The following is a 14,351-nucleotide window of genomic DNA, read 5'->3' as shown; positions in this document are numbered from 1 at the left end:
ATAAGATTAACAAAAACATTGTGGGGTTATGTACTTCGAGATGCTTTGCAGACACTGCTACAAAGTAGCAATTACAATTTTGTTTATTACTACCTTGTCTAGAGACCCTAAGGAATTTTTTGTTTTTTGTATATGACACTTTTATGCAAACTGTAACTGCAGATGCTTTACAGCATTAAATAATATGAACCAGTAGACGAGAGACCTGAGGCATTGCTGAAAACAGATGTCATGATCACTAAAATCCTAATGCAGAAGGCCTGGGGGAAAATTAAAAGACACAGCTGAAGCAGAAGATGGTATGATTTAATAGGGTTTGGGGGGCTACTTTGCAAAGACCCAGAAGCCCCAACAGCCTATATATCTCATGCACAAACTTCCAGGGGCCCTTGTTAGAGCATAGGGTTGCCAGATGTCCAGTTTTCGACCAGAACACCCAGTCAAAAAGGACCCTGGCGGCTCCGGTCAGCAGTACGGACCAGGCCGTTAAAAGTCCGGTTGGTAGTGCAACGGGGCTCACAGGCTCCCTGCCCGGGTCTGCACAGCTCCTGGAAGCAGACAGCATGTCCTTCCAGCTCCCACGCAAATGGATGGCCACGGGGCCTCTGCACACTGCCCTTGCGCTGAGCTCTGATCCACACCTCCCAATGCACAGAGGGGTTCCCATGGCTATGGGCTTGCGAGGGTCACAGACCAGCCACACCAGCCAGCTTTACTTATGCTCTGACACTTTGTACCTGCTTTTTGTTAGCACCTGCTTCTCCCGCTCCCCCTCGCATGGGACTTGGAGAGCCACACAGAGAATTGGGGTTGGAAGTTTTCGTTGGTTTTACCAGTAAATCAGACCCTAACCCTGCTTCCCTTTCAGCATCAACAGCCAAACTGGCATTGCCCCCAAAGGGCACAGGCAGTGCAAGCTCCTGGGGCTGGCACTACCCATTTATTTTTCTAAGGCACTGTGCACCCACCGCTATGGCATTGCACAAATGGACTCCACGATGGCTGGAATGCCGCTCAGTTGGTGGCTGTTTGGGGGATCCCTGAGAAGCTCCCCTTTCACTGTTTATATAACACTTGCCAAATGTGAATCACTGAAATCAAATAGGCAGCATGAGATCCATTCAGGCTAGAAAAAGGGTTCAGATTTTTAACAGTGAGATTCATTAACCATTGGAATAATTTACCTAGGGACATGGTGGCTTCTCCATCACTTGGAGTCTTTAAATCCAGACTGAGGCGGTGGGGGGCATCTCCTTCTAACAGGCACTCTCAGATCAAGCACCAGTTGCTGGGCAGGATGCAGGAATTCCTGAGTGAGATTCTGTGGCCTGCGTAATGGAAGAGGTCAGATCAGGTGATCACAATGGTTCGTTCTGGCCTTACCCTCTGGGAATCTATGAAATCAAAGTTGGAAAAGGCAACAGCCCAGGAAGGCTCCTTACATTGACTTGTAGCCAGAGAACTCGTGGGGATTTGTGGATTAAATTAAGGAGGAACATTATATTGAACCACCTTTGTGTTTGGCCTGGGTTTCTCCAAGTACACAATAAGTGGGAGATGAGTAGAGAAGCATACTCTAGAATTAGCCTCCCTCAAAAAGGGGCCATTCAACTTGGCATCTTTTCCCATTTCATGGTGCCATCTCAGGCTCTGACAGATCTGCACTGAGCCCCACCGAAGGCAGTGCACTCCCATGGCAATTGGCTCTGCCTGCACAGATCCCATTGCAAGATCTAGTTGTAGTCACACACACTCGCACACCACCACCCCAATATGACTCACACTCCCCAGACCTTGCTCACTGCCTACTACAGCGAGTGAGCGGAGGCCAGCGGGGCCTGAAGATCTGGCCTCGTGATTCTCCTCTACGTGATTCTTGCAGTCACGGCCCTGTCAGCTGTACTGTTTCCCCGCCCCAGGCTCGCTGCGTGAGAGGGTAGAGGAGATGAAAGACGCAGGAAGCCAGCAGCAAGAACGGGCTCGGGGGAGGGGAGGAGGGACACCCCAAGCAGCGTGCGGGGCCTGGGCGGAAGACGACAAGGACAGGGACACGCCTCGCCCCAGAAAGCGTCGGCCGCCGCCCATCTCCCGGTTTCCTAAATCGTTAGCGCCGGGGCGGGGCCAGGAGCGGGGGTCAGCGGAGAGGACCTGGGGCCCGAGGAGCCGGGCGCGGAGGCCGGGACCCAGCAGCAGAGGCGGGGCAGCGGGAAGATGGGCCCTGAGTGGGACCCAGGCCCCGGCCCCGAACCGACCATCCCCCCGCACGACAACTTAGCCCTGTTTCTCAGCCGGCGGCTCGGCCGGCTCGGGGGGCTGGTAGGCGCCCGCCCGTGGCCCTTCCTGCTGCTCCCGCTGCTGCTCTCGGGCGGCCTCGGCGCCGGCTTCCTCTTCTTGCGGCAGAGACAAGCCGGCGACATCGAGGGTCAGTTCACGCCGCTCGGGGGACCCGCCAAGAGCGAGAGGCGCTTTGCCCAGGAGCATTTCCCGACCCGCGACTCCGAGCGCTTCTCCGGCCAGAGGCTGCTCACAGAGGGCGCCTTCGCCTCCCTCATCGCGGTCTCCGCCCCAGGCGCCGACATCCTGACGGCGGCCGCCTTCGCGGAGCTCCTGCGGCTGGACGGGGCGGTGCAGAGACTCGCTGTTCCCGGCGGGGACCCAGGCACCCAACTCTCCTACCCGGACCTGTGCGTCCGGAACAAAGGGCCCTGCAGCAGCCCCAACCCGCTCCTGGCTGCCGTGCAGGGGGAGCCGGCCCGGCTAGAGACCCTCCTCCCGCAGCTCACTTACCCCGTGTTCCAGAGCAGCGTTTTCATGGGCACCTTCTTAGGCGGCGTTCAGCTGGGTCGCGGAGCGGCCGCCTCCCGGGTGCAGGCAGCCAAAGCCCTGAGGCTGGTTTATTACCTGAGAGAAGTCGAAGCCGCGGACCGAGAGAGGAGTTTGCAGTGGCTGGAAAACTTCCTCGAGCGCATCCCGGCTGAGCTGGAGGCTTTAAATCTCACCTCTGTCCAGGTACGGGGCCGAGCAGCCCCCTGGGGCACGGAGCCCTCCCCGGTGTGTGCAGCGGGATCCTCCTGCTGGAGCCTCCGCGCTTCGGGGGCGGGAGAGCCGGAGCGCTGGGCTCTGATCCCAAACCCGGCACCGTTACGGATCCGGAATGAGAGGCAAGGCTCTGAAATGCCACAGGGAGGGGCCGCTTGTGCTGGGTGAAACTAGGGTGAAACTAGGAGTTAGTTCAGTGGGAATTTTGCCTGAATAAAGAGTGCAGGCCTAGGTCCAGACTATTTCAACCAAATGCTTTGCTCAGGGTCATTCGTCTTCTCTTGGGCTGTGTGCTTAACTGTGTGCTATTTTCTTTCTATTCTTAATGTATGATTTTAGCTATGGCTAACATAGCTAATTACAGCTAAAATCATAATTAAGATATGAAAATAGAAGTGCCTACGATAACTCTCTGAACCCTATTCCTATCATGTTTAAACAGAGGCATACAATAAAAGAGTAGTTTTCAGAGTAACAGCCGTGTTAGTCTGTATTCGCAAAAAGAAAAGGAGTACTTGTGGCACCTTAGAGACTAACCAATTTATTTGAGCATGAGCTTTCGTGAGCTACAGCTCACTTCATCGGATGCATACCGTGGAAACTGCAGCAGACTTTATATACACACAGAGAATATGAAACAATACCTCCTCCCACCCCACTGTCCTGCTGGTAATAGCTTATCTAAAGTGATCATCAAGTTGGGCCATTTCCAGCACAAATCCAGGTTTTCTCGCCCTCCACCCCCCCACACACAAATTCACTCTCCTGCTGGTGATAGCCCATCCAAAGTGACAACTCTCCACACAATGTGCATGACAATCAAGTTGGGCCATTTCCTGCACAAATCCAAGTTCTCTCACCCCCCCCAGCCCCCTCCCAAAAACCACACACACAAACTCACTATCCCGCTGGCAATAGCTCATCCAAAGTGACCACTCTTCCCACAATGCGCATGATAATCAAGGTGGGCCACCCCGAGCACAAATCCAGGCCTTCTCACCGCCCCCCACCTCCATACACACACAAACTCACTTTCCTGCTGGCAATAGCTCATCCAAACTGACCACTCTCAAAGTTTAAATCCAAGTTAAACCAGAACATCCGGGGGGGGGGGGCGCGTAGGAAAAAACAAGGGGAAATAGGCTACCTTGCATAATGACTTAGCCACTCCCAGTCTCTATTTAAGCCTAAATTAATAGTATCCAATTTGCAAATGAATTCCAATTCAGCAGTTTCTCGCTGGAGTCTGGATTTGAAGTTTTTTTGTTTTAAGATAGCGACCTTCATGTCTGTGATTGCGTGACCAGAGAGATTGAAGTGTTCTCCGACTGGTTTATGAATGTTATAATTCTTGACATCTGATTTGTGTCCATTTATTCTTTTACGTAGAGACTGTCCAGTTTGACCAATGTAAATGGCAGAGGGGTGTTATTTAACATGGTTTTTGTTTTTTTTTTTAATGGCAGGTGGCTTACTTTACCTCAGTATCCAGACAGGAAGAGTTTGAAGGAAATACTAAGAAAGTGATCCCCCTGTTTTCCATAACATACTTTCTAACTATAACCTTTTCCATTATTTCTTGTTTAAGGTAAGCTCTTGTCTTCTAAGTTAATCATCTTTTTTTTTTATTTTTTCCATATCATTTATATATTTTATTTAAATTACCTTTTATTTGAATTACAAACTCTTCTTTTTCGTCTGAAAAAGAAGAGTGTGTAATTTGAGACAAGGACCCTCTTGCCTAGTACAGCAGATCCCTAGTCCTCTGTAGGTGATCTACTACTAATAGTAAAAGTCTATGGCTATTAATATTGATACAAAAATGGTAGGTAACCTTTAAGTTTTACACGTGAGTAGCTGTAGTGAAGTTAGACATCTTGCCTGAGTGAGAACTACTCACTTGAGTAAGGATTTGCTCAAACATGCCCCTATATATATTTTTAAAGAGAGAAACGTGACTTGATGCTTATCTGGTACTGAAAAGCAGATACGTTAAATCAAAACATTATTAGTAAAGTAATTTAGCACAGAGGGACCAATCCTGGAGTAGCAGTTGCAGGGTACAGAGTGCTGTGGCCACCCACAGGTAGGTGGACTAGGCAATGCTTTCTATGTACCTGTGTTAGCACACTTACATAAAACAGGAGAAAAAGAGTGAAGGTGGAAAAATAACCTGGGGGGGAGGGGAGGAGGAAGAGAGCTTTCATGGGCTTTCTTACAGCTGAGCCTGTCCTCCATCAAGGATGTGTTGGAATTCTTTCCTATATAACTAGTTACACCTGCTCCATTGCAAGAGTATCTGAAAATATGGATTTAAGGCAGTTGTCAATGACCAAAATGAGGATCCTGGGCTGCCAGGTTCCAAGGTGAAAATCTTCCCTTCTTGCGCCTCTGCATCTCTAGTTTTGGCCTATGTGAGATCAACCTTTCGTTATGTTACCCTTGAATTGAAAAAAACATTTTTAAACAAGACAAATACATATGAAATGTTCAAGAAAAACCTGTAATATGAATGTGTGCATTTTGCTGAGTTTCATGTTTTGTTGAATTTTCTGTTTTACTCTTTTTAGGGATAGGAAAATCTCTTGGTGGTGGTTTGTTTCTGAAACCTCTAGAACAGAGGTTTTCACAATAAATTCTTGGTGTCCTCACAGTGCCACCAAATACTTAATTAACTTTAGGAAAAATAAATAAATATGCACATATACATTCACATAACAGTCAGCATGGATTTGTCAAGAACAAATCATGTCAAACCAGTGTGATAGCTTTCTTTGACAGGGTAACAAGCCTTGTGAATAGGGGAGAAGCGGTAGACGTGGTATATCTTGATTTTAGTAAAGCTTTTGATACTGTCTCGCATGACCTCATAAACAAACTAGGGAAATGCAACTTAGATGGAGCTACTATAAGGTGGTTGCAAAACTGGAAAACCATTGGAAAACCATTCCCAGAGAGTAGTTATCAGTGGTTCATAGGCATGCTGGAAGGGCATAATGAGTGGGGTCCGACAGGGATCAGTTCTTGGTGCAGTTCTGTTCAATATCTACGTCAATGATTTAGATAATGGCATAAAGAGAGTACACTTATAAAGTTTGCGGATGATACCAAGCTGGGAGGGGTTGCAAGTGCTTTGGAGGATAGGATTAAAATTCAAAATGATCTGGACAAACTGGAGAAATGGTCTCAAGTAAATAGGATGAAGTTCAATAAGGACAAATGCAAAGGACTCCATTTAGGAAGGAGCAATCAGTTCCACACATACAAAATGGGAAATGAGTGCCTAGGAAGGAGTACTGCAGAAAGAGATCTGGGGGTCATAGTGGACCACAAGCTAAATATGGATCAACAGTGTAACACTCAATCATTGGAGATTTTTAAGAGCAGGTTAGACAAACACCAGCTAAAATGCTCCTTGTTACTTCTGATGGGTACCTTGAACAGCTTTAACCATGTAGTGTCTCAATGACCGCAGTTAGCTGTGTCTGTCTCTAAGATTTACATGATTCCATCTTGTGTTTAAGATCCTGGTTTATACTGGATCCCCACACTGATTTTTTTCCAGCATTTTGTGAGAGTCATCTGCATAGATTATGGCTTGGTCCATGAGGCTACTTGCAGTAACTCCACTAACGACAAACAGATCAAACACATACTCCTTGATTTTTACATCTAGTACAGACTTTAAACTGACCCATCAATTTATTTATCACGCAGGGCTATTGAGCACAGTGACTTCTACTGGTCCAGCTTCAGAGTAGAACTTAATCTTGTTAAAAGTCTCATTACAAATAAAGGTTTCCTCTGCTCCTGAATCAATTTTAAATGTAACAATAATATTGTAAATCTTGAGATCAAAGCCTGTTCATGAATGCTGTCTTAGAACAGAGATCACAGAAAATAGGCACTCACTCTTGCTTAGGATATTTCCCTGACTTCTTTGCGTCCGTAGACACATTCCCTTGTCCTTATTACTTTTTCTACATATGCTTCTACTGTGTGGGCAGACCTCATCTGTTCAGTGTTCTCCCGTGAGACACCTGCTACAATTCAAGCCAGAGAACTCCATGCTTTAAGATGCAATTTTAAATGGTACTGCTTTTTCCAATAGGAATTATTCCTTTGCCACTTCTTGTATTTCCATCACTCTCTTGCTGAATGACTTGTATTTTCCTTAGATTAGGGTATCATGACACTTGCAGTGCTTGTCCTAAAGCTAACTTAGGCGTTAACTGTATTTTTCTGAAAATTTTTGTCTACAATCCAAACTGCTAGATGATCTCTGTATATTCTTCCTTAGTGACACCAAAGTCACGATTATCTGCTTATTCATAGAGGGCCCTCAGGAAGGTTTCCATACTTTCTCCTAAGAGCATGCCCATTTGTGTAAAATCTATTCCTTTTTTGAACTGACTGCTCATCAGTCTTTTTAAGAATTATGTCATAGTTATTCTTCTCTTTCCTCAGTAAAGCCAAACCACAGATTAGATTATAAAGCAGGGTTGGGCAAATTACGGCCTGGGGGCCACATCCGGCCCTCCATATATTTTAATCTGGCCCTTGAGCTCCCACGAGGGAGCGGGGTCCGGGGCTTGCCCCACTCCAGCCGGGGGTTGGGGGCTTGCCCCGCTCCGTGTGGCTCCCAGAAGCAGCAGCATGTCCCCGCTCCTGCTCCTATGCATAGGGGCAGCCAGGGGGCTCCGCACGCTGCCCCCACCTCAAGCGCCGCCCCCGCATCTCCCATTGGCGAGGAACGATGGCCAATGGGAGCTGCAGGGGTGGAGCCTGCAAACAGGGCAGAGTGCAAAGCCACCTGGCTGTGCCTCCACGTAGGAGCTGGAGAGGGGACATGCCGCTGCTTCTGGGAGCTGCTTGAGATAAGTGCCCCCCCAGAGCCTGCACCCTGACCCTCTCTCATGCCGCAACCCCCTGCACCACCCCTAATCCCCCTTCCACCCTCCAAATCCCTTGGTCCCATCCTGGAGCACCCTCCTGCACCGCCTACTCCTCATCCTCAGCACCACCCCTGAGCCCGCACCCCAGCCAAAGCCCTCACTCCCCGCATCTCTGCACCAGCCTGGAGCCCCCTCCCACATCCTGAACTCCTCATTTCTGCCCCCATCCCAGAGCCCACAACTCCAGCCAGAGCCCTCACCCCCTCCCACACCCCAACCCCCAATTTTGTGACCATTTATGGCCCACCATACAATTTCCATATCCAGATGTGGCCCTCGGGCCAAAAAGTTTGCCGACCCCTGTTATAAGGCCAGAAGGGACCGCTGTGATCTTCTCATCTACTCTACTCTTCTGCCTAACACAAGCCGTAGAACATCACTCTATTAATTCCTATTTTAATTAGACCATTTCTTTTAGAAAACATCCAGCCTTGATTTAAAAATTGCCAGCGATGGAGAATCCACCACAGCCCTTGGTATGTTGTTCCAATGATTGATTACCCTCACTGTTAAAATATATGCCTTATTTTTAGTGTGAATTTGTTTAACTTCAACGTCCAGCCACTGGATCTTGTTCTACTTTTGTCTGCTAATGTAAAGAGCCCATCATCACATTTTTGCTCTCTGGGTTTTTATAGATTGATCAGGTCACTCCTTACCCTTCTGTCAAGGTTCCTCCCCCACTCTGAACTCTAGGGTACAGATGTGGGGACCTGCATGAAAAACCTCCTAAGCTTATCTTTACCAGCTTAGGTCAAAACTTCCCCAAGGTACAAAATATTCCACCCGTTGTCCTTGGATTGGCCGCTACCACCACCAAACTAATACTGGTTACTGGGGAAGAGCTGTTTGGACGCGTCTTTCCCCCCAAAATACTTCCCAAAACCTTGCACCCCACTTCCTGGACAAGGTTTGGTAAAAAGCCTCACCAATTTGCCTAGGTGACTACAGACCCAGACCCTTGGATCTTAAGAACAATGAACAATCCTCCCAACACTTGCACCCCCCCTTTCCTGGGAAATGTTGGATAAAAAGCCTCACCAATTTGCATAGGTGACCACAGACCCAAACCCTTGGATCTGAGAACAATGAAAAAGCATTCAGTTTTCTTACAAGAAGACTTTTAATAAAAAAATAGAAGTAAATAGAAATAAAGAAATTCCCCCCTGTAAAATCAGGATGGTAGATATCTTACAGGGTAATTAGATTCAAAAACATAGAGAACCCCTCTAGGCAAAACCTTAAGTTACAAAAAAGATACACAGACAGAAATAGTTATTCTATTCAGCACAATTCTTTTCTCAGCCATTTAAAGAAATCATAATCTAACACATACCTAGCTAGATTACTTACTAAAAGTTCTAAGACTCCATTCCTGGTCTATCCCCGGTAAAGACCAGCATATAGACAGACACAGAGACCCTTTGTTTCTCTCCCTCCTCCCAGCTTTTGAAAGTATCTTGTCTCCTCATTGGTCATTTTGGTCAGGTGCCAGCGAGGTTACCTTTAGCTTCTTAACCCTTTACAGGTGAGAGGAGCTTTCCCCTGGCCAGGAGGGATTTCAAAGGGGTTTACCCTTCCCTTTATATTTATGACACCTTCTCTTTGTAAAGCTAAACAGATTGAACTCCTTGAGTCTGCCCCATAAGGCGTAGTTTTCAATTGTTTCATCATTCTTGTGGATGTTCTCTGAACCCTCTCCAGTTTATCAACATCTGGAACTGGACCGAGTATTCCAATAGCAGTCACATCAGGCCCAAATATAGAGGTAATATAACCTCTCTCAGAGGTGCCGACTTTGGGATTTCCCTGGGGGTGCTGGACCCCTGCTCCACCACAGGCCCCACCCCCGTTCCCCCTCCTCCCTCAGTGCCTCCTGCATGCCACTGAACAGCTATTTTTTTCCCCCGTAGGTGCTCATTGAGCCTCTTTCTGCTCAATATTCCCCTATGTCTACATCCAAGGATCGCATTAGCCCTTTTGGCCACAGTGTTGCGCTGGTAACTTGTGTTCAGCCAAGTCTTTTTCAGAGTCACTCCTTCCCAGAACAGAATCCCCCGTCCTGTAAGAATGGCCTACAGTCTTTGTTCCTAAAAGTATAACTTTAACTTTACAATTTAAAGCTTAAACTTCTGGCCTTATTAAAATGCATATTGTTTGCTTGCCAGCTTACCAAAAGGTCCAGATTGCTCCTTATCAGTGACTTGTCCTCACCATCAATCTTTGTGTCACCTGAAAGCTTAATCTGTGATGATTTTATGTTTTCTTCCATGTCCTTCATAAAAACGTTATATAGTGCGGGGCCAGGAACTGATCGCATTGGGACCCCCGTAGACACACACTACCTTGATGAGGAGTTCCTATTTGCAATTACATTTTGTGAGCTGTCAGGGAATTTTTAATCCATTTATAGACATTTACAGCTTCACTCCTAATAAACTTCCCTGGGCATTACTGTTCCCTGTGATAAGCATCATTAGGGCTCACAATCTTGTAATATGCTCCTTCCACTCAGGCCATTCCATGTATGTGCCAGACTGAAAGACTTGTAGAGAGAAGGAACTTTGGCATTTTCTTTTCCTCTTATGTCCTAAATTAGTCAATGTCTGACACTATGTCATGTGACAAATGTAAGGACTTACAGAAGAAGATGCTGTCCCCTGAGCAGAAAAAAACTTGATTCGAATAAGGAAAACAATGTTATTACTAAAGCCACTCTTTCTCTCTCTGCTTCACTGTAGAGTTTCTATCTATAACTTTCCCCAGCCCTTTCCTGCCTGGTTTTCTGTGACAGCTTTAAAGAAACGGTTCACATAGCCATGCACTAGTTGTATGTAAATGTTCAGGAGGACATTTTCATAATATCTGCTAGAGAGATTGATTCTGTAAGGCAGTGAGCATCTCTTGCAAGATGCGTAGATGCTGCCTTGATGGGCATGCTATAAAGCAGGGATGGGCTAACTTTTTGGCCTGAGGTCCACATCGGGGAATAGAAATTGTATGGCGGGCCATGAATGCTCACAAAATTGGGGTGGGGGTGCGGGCTGTGGAGTAGGGCTGGGGATGAGGAGTTTGGGGGTGTAGGAGGGTGCTCTGGGTTGAGACCGAGGGGTTCGTAGAGCAGGAGGGGGATCAGGGCTGGGGCAGGGGTGCAGGTTCCATCTGGGGTGCAGGCTCTGGGGTGGGGCTGGGGATGAGAGGTGTGGGGTGCAGGAGTACGCTTCAGGCTGGGATCAAGGGGTTGGGGCGTGGGGAGAGACTCAGGGGGTGCAGGCTCCGAGCAGTGCATACCTCAAGCGGCTCCCGGAAGCAGTGGCATGTCTCTTCTCCAGCTACTTTGCAGAGGCGCGGCCAGGCGGCTCTACACACTGCCCCATCCTCCAGCACCGCCCCTGCAGCTCCCATTGGAGCGTGTAGGAGCCGGAGCGGGGCCCTACCATGGCTTCCGGGAGCTGCATGGTGCAGCTCCCGACACAGCGCCCCACACTGCTCAGGCAAGATGCCTAGGAGTCAAAGAAAACTGAAAAGTGGGTCTGGTTTACATGATCAGGGTAGAGTTTCACAACTCTTTGCTTCCCAGTAGGTGGCACCATAATACTTTCTTTTTACTCATTGTTGTGTGATGGGGGAATAGAGAGCTACAACAATTCTGCTGTCAGTTAAACTCATGCAACTACACTGAGTCACTGGTTGTGCATTTTAAATTGAAGGACTGATTTGGCCCATGTTGTGACTTTAAAATGTTAATACCTGAAACTCTCATTAAAGTATTAATGAGACTCATGTAACCAAAGTTGCTTTTACCAAACATGATATATAAAATTTCTATATTATAAGGATTTTGCATGCCATTACATATTTTATATTATTTATAATATAATTGTATAATATAAAAACACAGCATTTAAAATCTAAACAAGATGCTTTTTACACAATTTTCCAGGGTTGACTGTGTACAGAATAAAGTGTGGGTTGCAGCATGTGGAGTGCTGTCTTCTGGGTTAGCTGTGCTAAGCAGCTTTGGACTGTTGCTGTTCTGTGGGATACCATTTGACATGACTGTAGCAAATGCACCATTTCTTATACTGGGTAAGTGACAAGGAATTGGGCTTGATGGAAAAAATGGAACTGCAAAATGTGCCTAGTGGGAGATTATGTTTACATGGCATGAATCAGGGATCAGCACAATTATAAGTTAAGACCACTGGGTATGATAGTCGTTTTCCAGGTGTTTATCCATCCTGTTATTCAGCAGTGCAGAATGTGCAAAATAAGGGATCACTTGTAATGGTTTATAGCAGGAGGTACAGCAGCAGAGGGCCGTTCAGCTCAGTGTGAGGTTGAAGGTGAATCCATGCTCCGAAAAGCAGTTCTGTATTTTCCATTGCATGGATGAGAAATCTACCTCATTATCCCAGAGGTGCTTTCTCTTTCAGAGAAATGTGGTGAGAGAGAAAGAGAGATCTCACCTAAAGAGATCGCACCATGGGAAAATGTAATACATTACCTCGTATATGGAGGGGGTGTGTGGCATTTATTTTCTGTGGGTCCATAACTTCGCTTGGTGTGAACACAATGCTTATTGCTCAGCTTAAGTCATTGCTTGTTTTGCAATTTTGCTATTTTCCATTAAAAATTGATATTGATGGTATGTACAATAAGTTGACCTTTTCCCTTTTGTAGGGGTTGGTGTTGATGACATGTTCATTATGATCTCCTGCTGGCAACAGACTAATCCTAAAAATAAAGTTGAAAAGCGGATGGCTGAAACTTATGCAGAGGCAGCAGTGTCTATCACAATCACCACTCTCACTGATGTTTTAGCTTTCTACATAGGGATCATGACTTCCTTTCAGTCTGTGAAGTCCTTTTGTCTCTACACAGGAACTGCTTTCATCTTCTGCTATTTATACAACATCACATTTTTAGGAGCTGTTCTTGCTTTAAATGGTAAAAGGGAAGAAGGCAACAGACACTGGTTAATTTGCACAAAAGTGAAAGACATTGTTCCGCCTCATCGCTCCCGCTTGTACAACATGTGCTGTGTAGGAGGCTTTTCTGATAAATCTTCTGGGGGAGAAGGTGATCATCCAATGAACAAATTCTTTAGGAAGTATTATGGTCCTTTCCTTACAAAGTTCTGGACCAAAGTGTTTGTGGTGTTGCTGTATGGAGGGTTCCTGGCTAGTAGTATTTATGGGTGTACTCAGATGAAGGAAGGTATAGACCTGCGAAATCTGGCTAGTGATGATTCTTATGTCATTCAGTACTATGACTGGGAAGATGAATATTTCTCAGAGTACGGTCCCAGGGTTATGGTCACTATCACAGAAAATGTACCTTATTGGAATCTATCCATTCGTAATGACATTGAGAACTGTATGGAGTCTTTAGAAAATAACTCCTATGTGGAGAAGAGTCTCTCAGAGTCATGGCTACGAATGTATGAGAATGTTGCTAGAATCGGTTCACTGAATATAGATACTAAGGCGTTTTTCATGGGTAATCTATCTGAACTATATAAATTATTTCCAGAATTTGAATGGGACATTGATATTCGCTATAAGGAAATAGCAGCCTCACGTTTTTTCATTCAAACAGTGAATGTTACTACTGCAGTTGATGAGAAGAACCTTTTACACCAATTAAGAGACCTAGCCAAGGACTGTAAGATCCCATTAATGGTATATCACCCAGCATTCATATACTATGATCAGTATATTGTAATAGTGCCAAACACCATTCAGAATATTGGAATTGCTACTGGAGTCATGTTGTGTGTTTCCTTGCTGCTTATTCCCAATCCGCTCTGCTCCTTGTGGGTAACTTTTGCTATTGCTTCTGTTATTGCTGGCGTTGCTGGTTTCATGACATACTGGAATGTTAATCTTGATTCCATATCTATGATTAACCTTGTCATTTGCATCGGGTTTTCAGTAGATTTTTCTGCTCATATATCCTATGCATTTGTTTCAAGTGAAAAGTCAACTGTCAATGAAAGGGCAGTTGATGCCCTGTATCTGCTAGGTTACCCGGTGATCCAAGGTGCTATCTCCACTATATTAGGAGTAATTGTGCTGTCTGCAGCACAAGCTTACATCTTCAGAACATTTTTTAAGATTATGTTTCTCGTTATCTTGTTTGGAGCTGTTCATGGTCTTGTTTTTATTCCAGTATTTTTAACATTTTTTGGAATTCGTGGCAGATCATCACACAAAAGGGTAAATATAAAAACAAGAGGAAAAAACAGCAGCTCTTTTAGTGTCGCACAAAGTCCAAGTAATGTATCAAACAGCTTCATGCTGAAGGAAAAATAAATCCAGATTGCTCATCAATTTACATACAATTTAAAATACA

At 46.0% G+C, this 14,351-nt stretch overlaps 1 protein-coding gene and 1 long non-coding RNA gene across 5 annotated transcripts in view; one reads left to right on the top strand and one right to left on the bottom strand.

Annotated features, from left to right (window-relative positions):
* LOC140907728 (uncharacterized) overlaps positions 1–3,155 on the bottom strand; it is a 23,404-nt gene extending 20,249 nt beyond the window's left edge. The window contains exon 1 of one of the 4 annotated variants that reach the window (XR_012157596.1): positions 1,185–3,155. This is a non-coding gene — a long non-coding RNA (uncharacterized lncRNA). The remainder of the gene's footprint in view (positions 1–1,184) is intronic. The other 3 variants (XR_012157598.1, XR_012157597.1, XR_012157595.1) reach the window with 3 other exon arrangements.
* PTCHD3 (patched domain containing 3) lies at positions 1,817–14,351 on the top strand. The gene is made up of 4 exons (XM_073334341.1): positions 1,817–3,009; positions 4,506–4,627; positions 11,938–12,083; positions 12,678–14,351. Exons 1-4 carry the CDS (start codon positions 2,212–2,214, stop codon positions 14,309–14,311), a joined length of 2,700 nt encoding a protein of 899 aa, XP_073190442.1. The 5' UTR covers positions 1,817–2,211; the 3' UTR covers positions 14,312–14,351.

Source organism: Lepidochelys kempii, chromosome 2 (assembly GCF_965140265.1).
Source record: "Lepidochelys kempii isolate rLepKem1 chromosome 2, rLepKem1.hap2, whole genome shotgun sequence".
Classification (NCBI taxonomy): Eukaryota; Metazoa; Chordata; order Testudines; family Cheloniidae; genus Lepidochelys; species Lepidochelys kempii.
This window is presented reverse-complemented; position numbering and strand designations above follow the sequence as displayed.

Bases quoted from the DNA above. Each gene is read 5' to 3' on its own strand.
- PTCHD3 (XM_073334341.1), top strand. From the start codon at position 2,212: ATGGGCCCTGAGTGGGACCCAGGCCCCGGCCCCGAACCGACCATCCCC. The intron at 4,628-11,937 runs GTAAGCTCTTGT...ACAATTTTCCAG, and splicing joins TCCATTATTTCTTGTTTAAG to GGTTGACTGTGTACAGAATA. The intron at 12,084-12,677 runs GTAAGTGACAAG...TCCCTTTTGTAG, and splicing joins TGCACCATTTCTTATACTGG to GGGTTGGTGTTGATGACATG.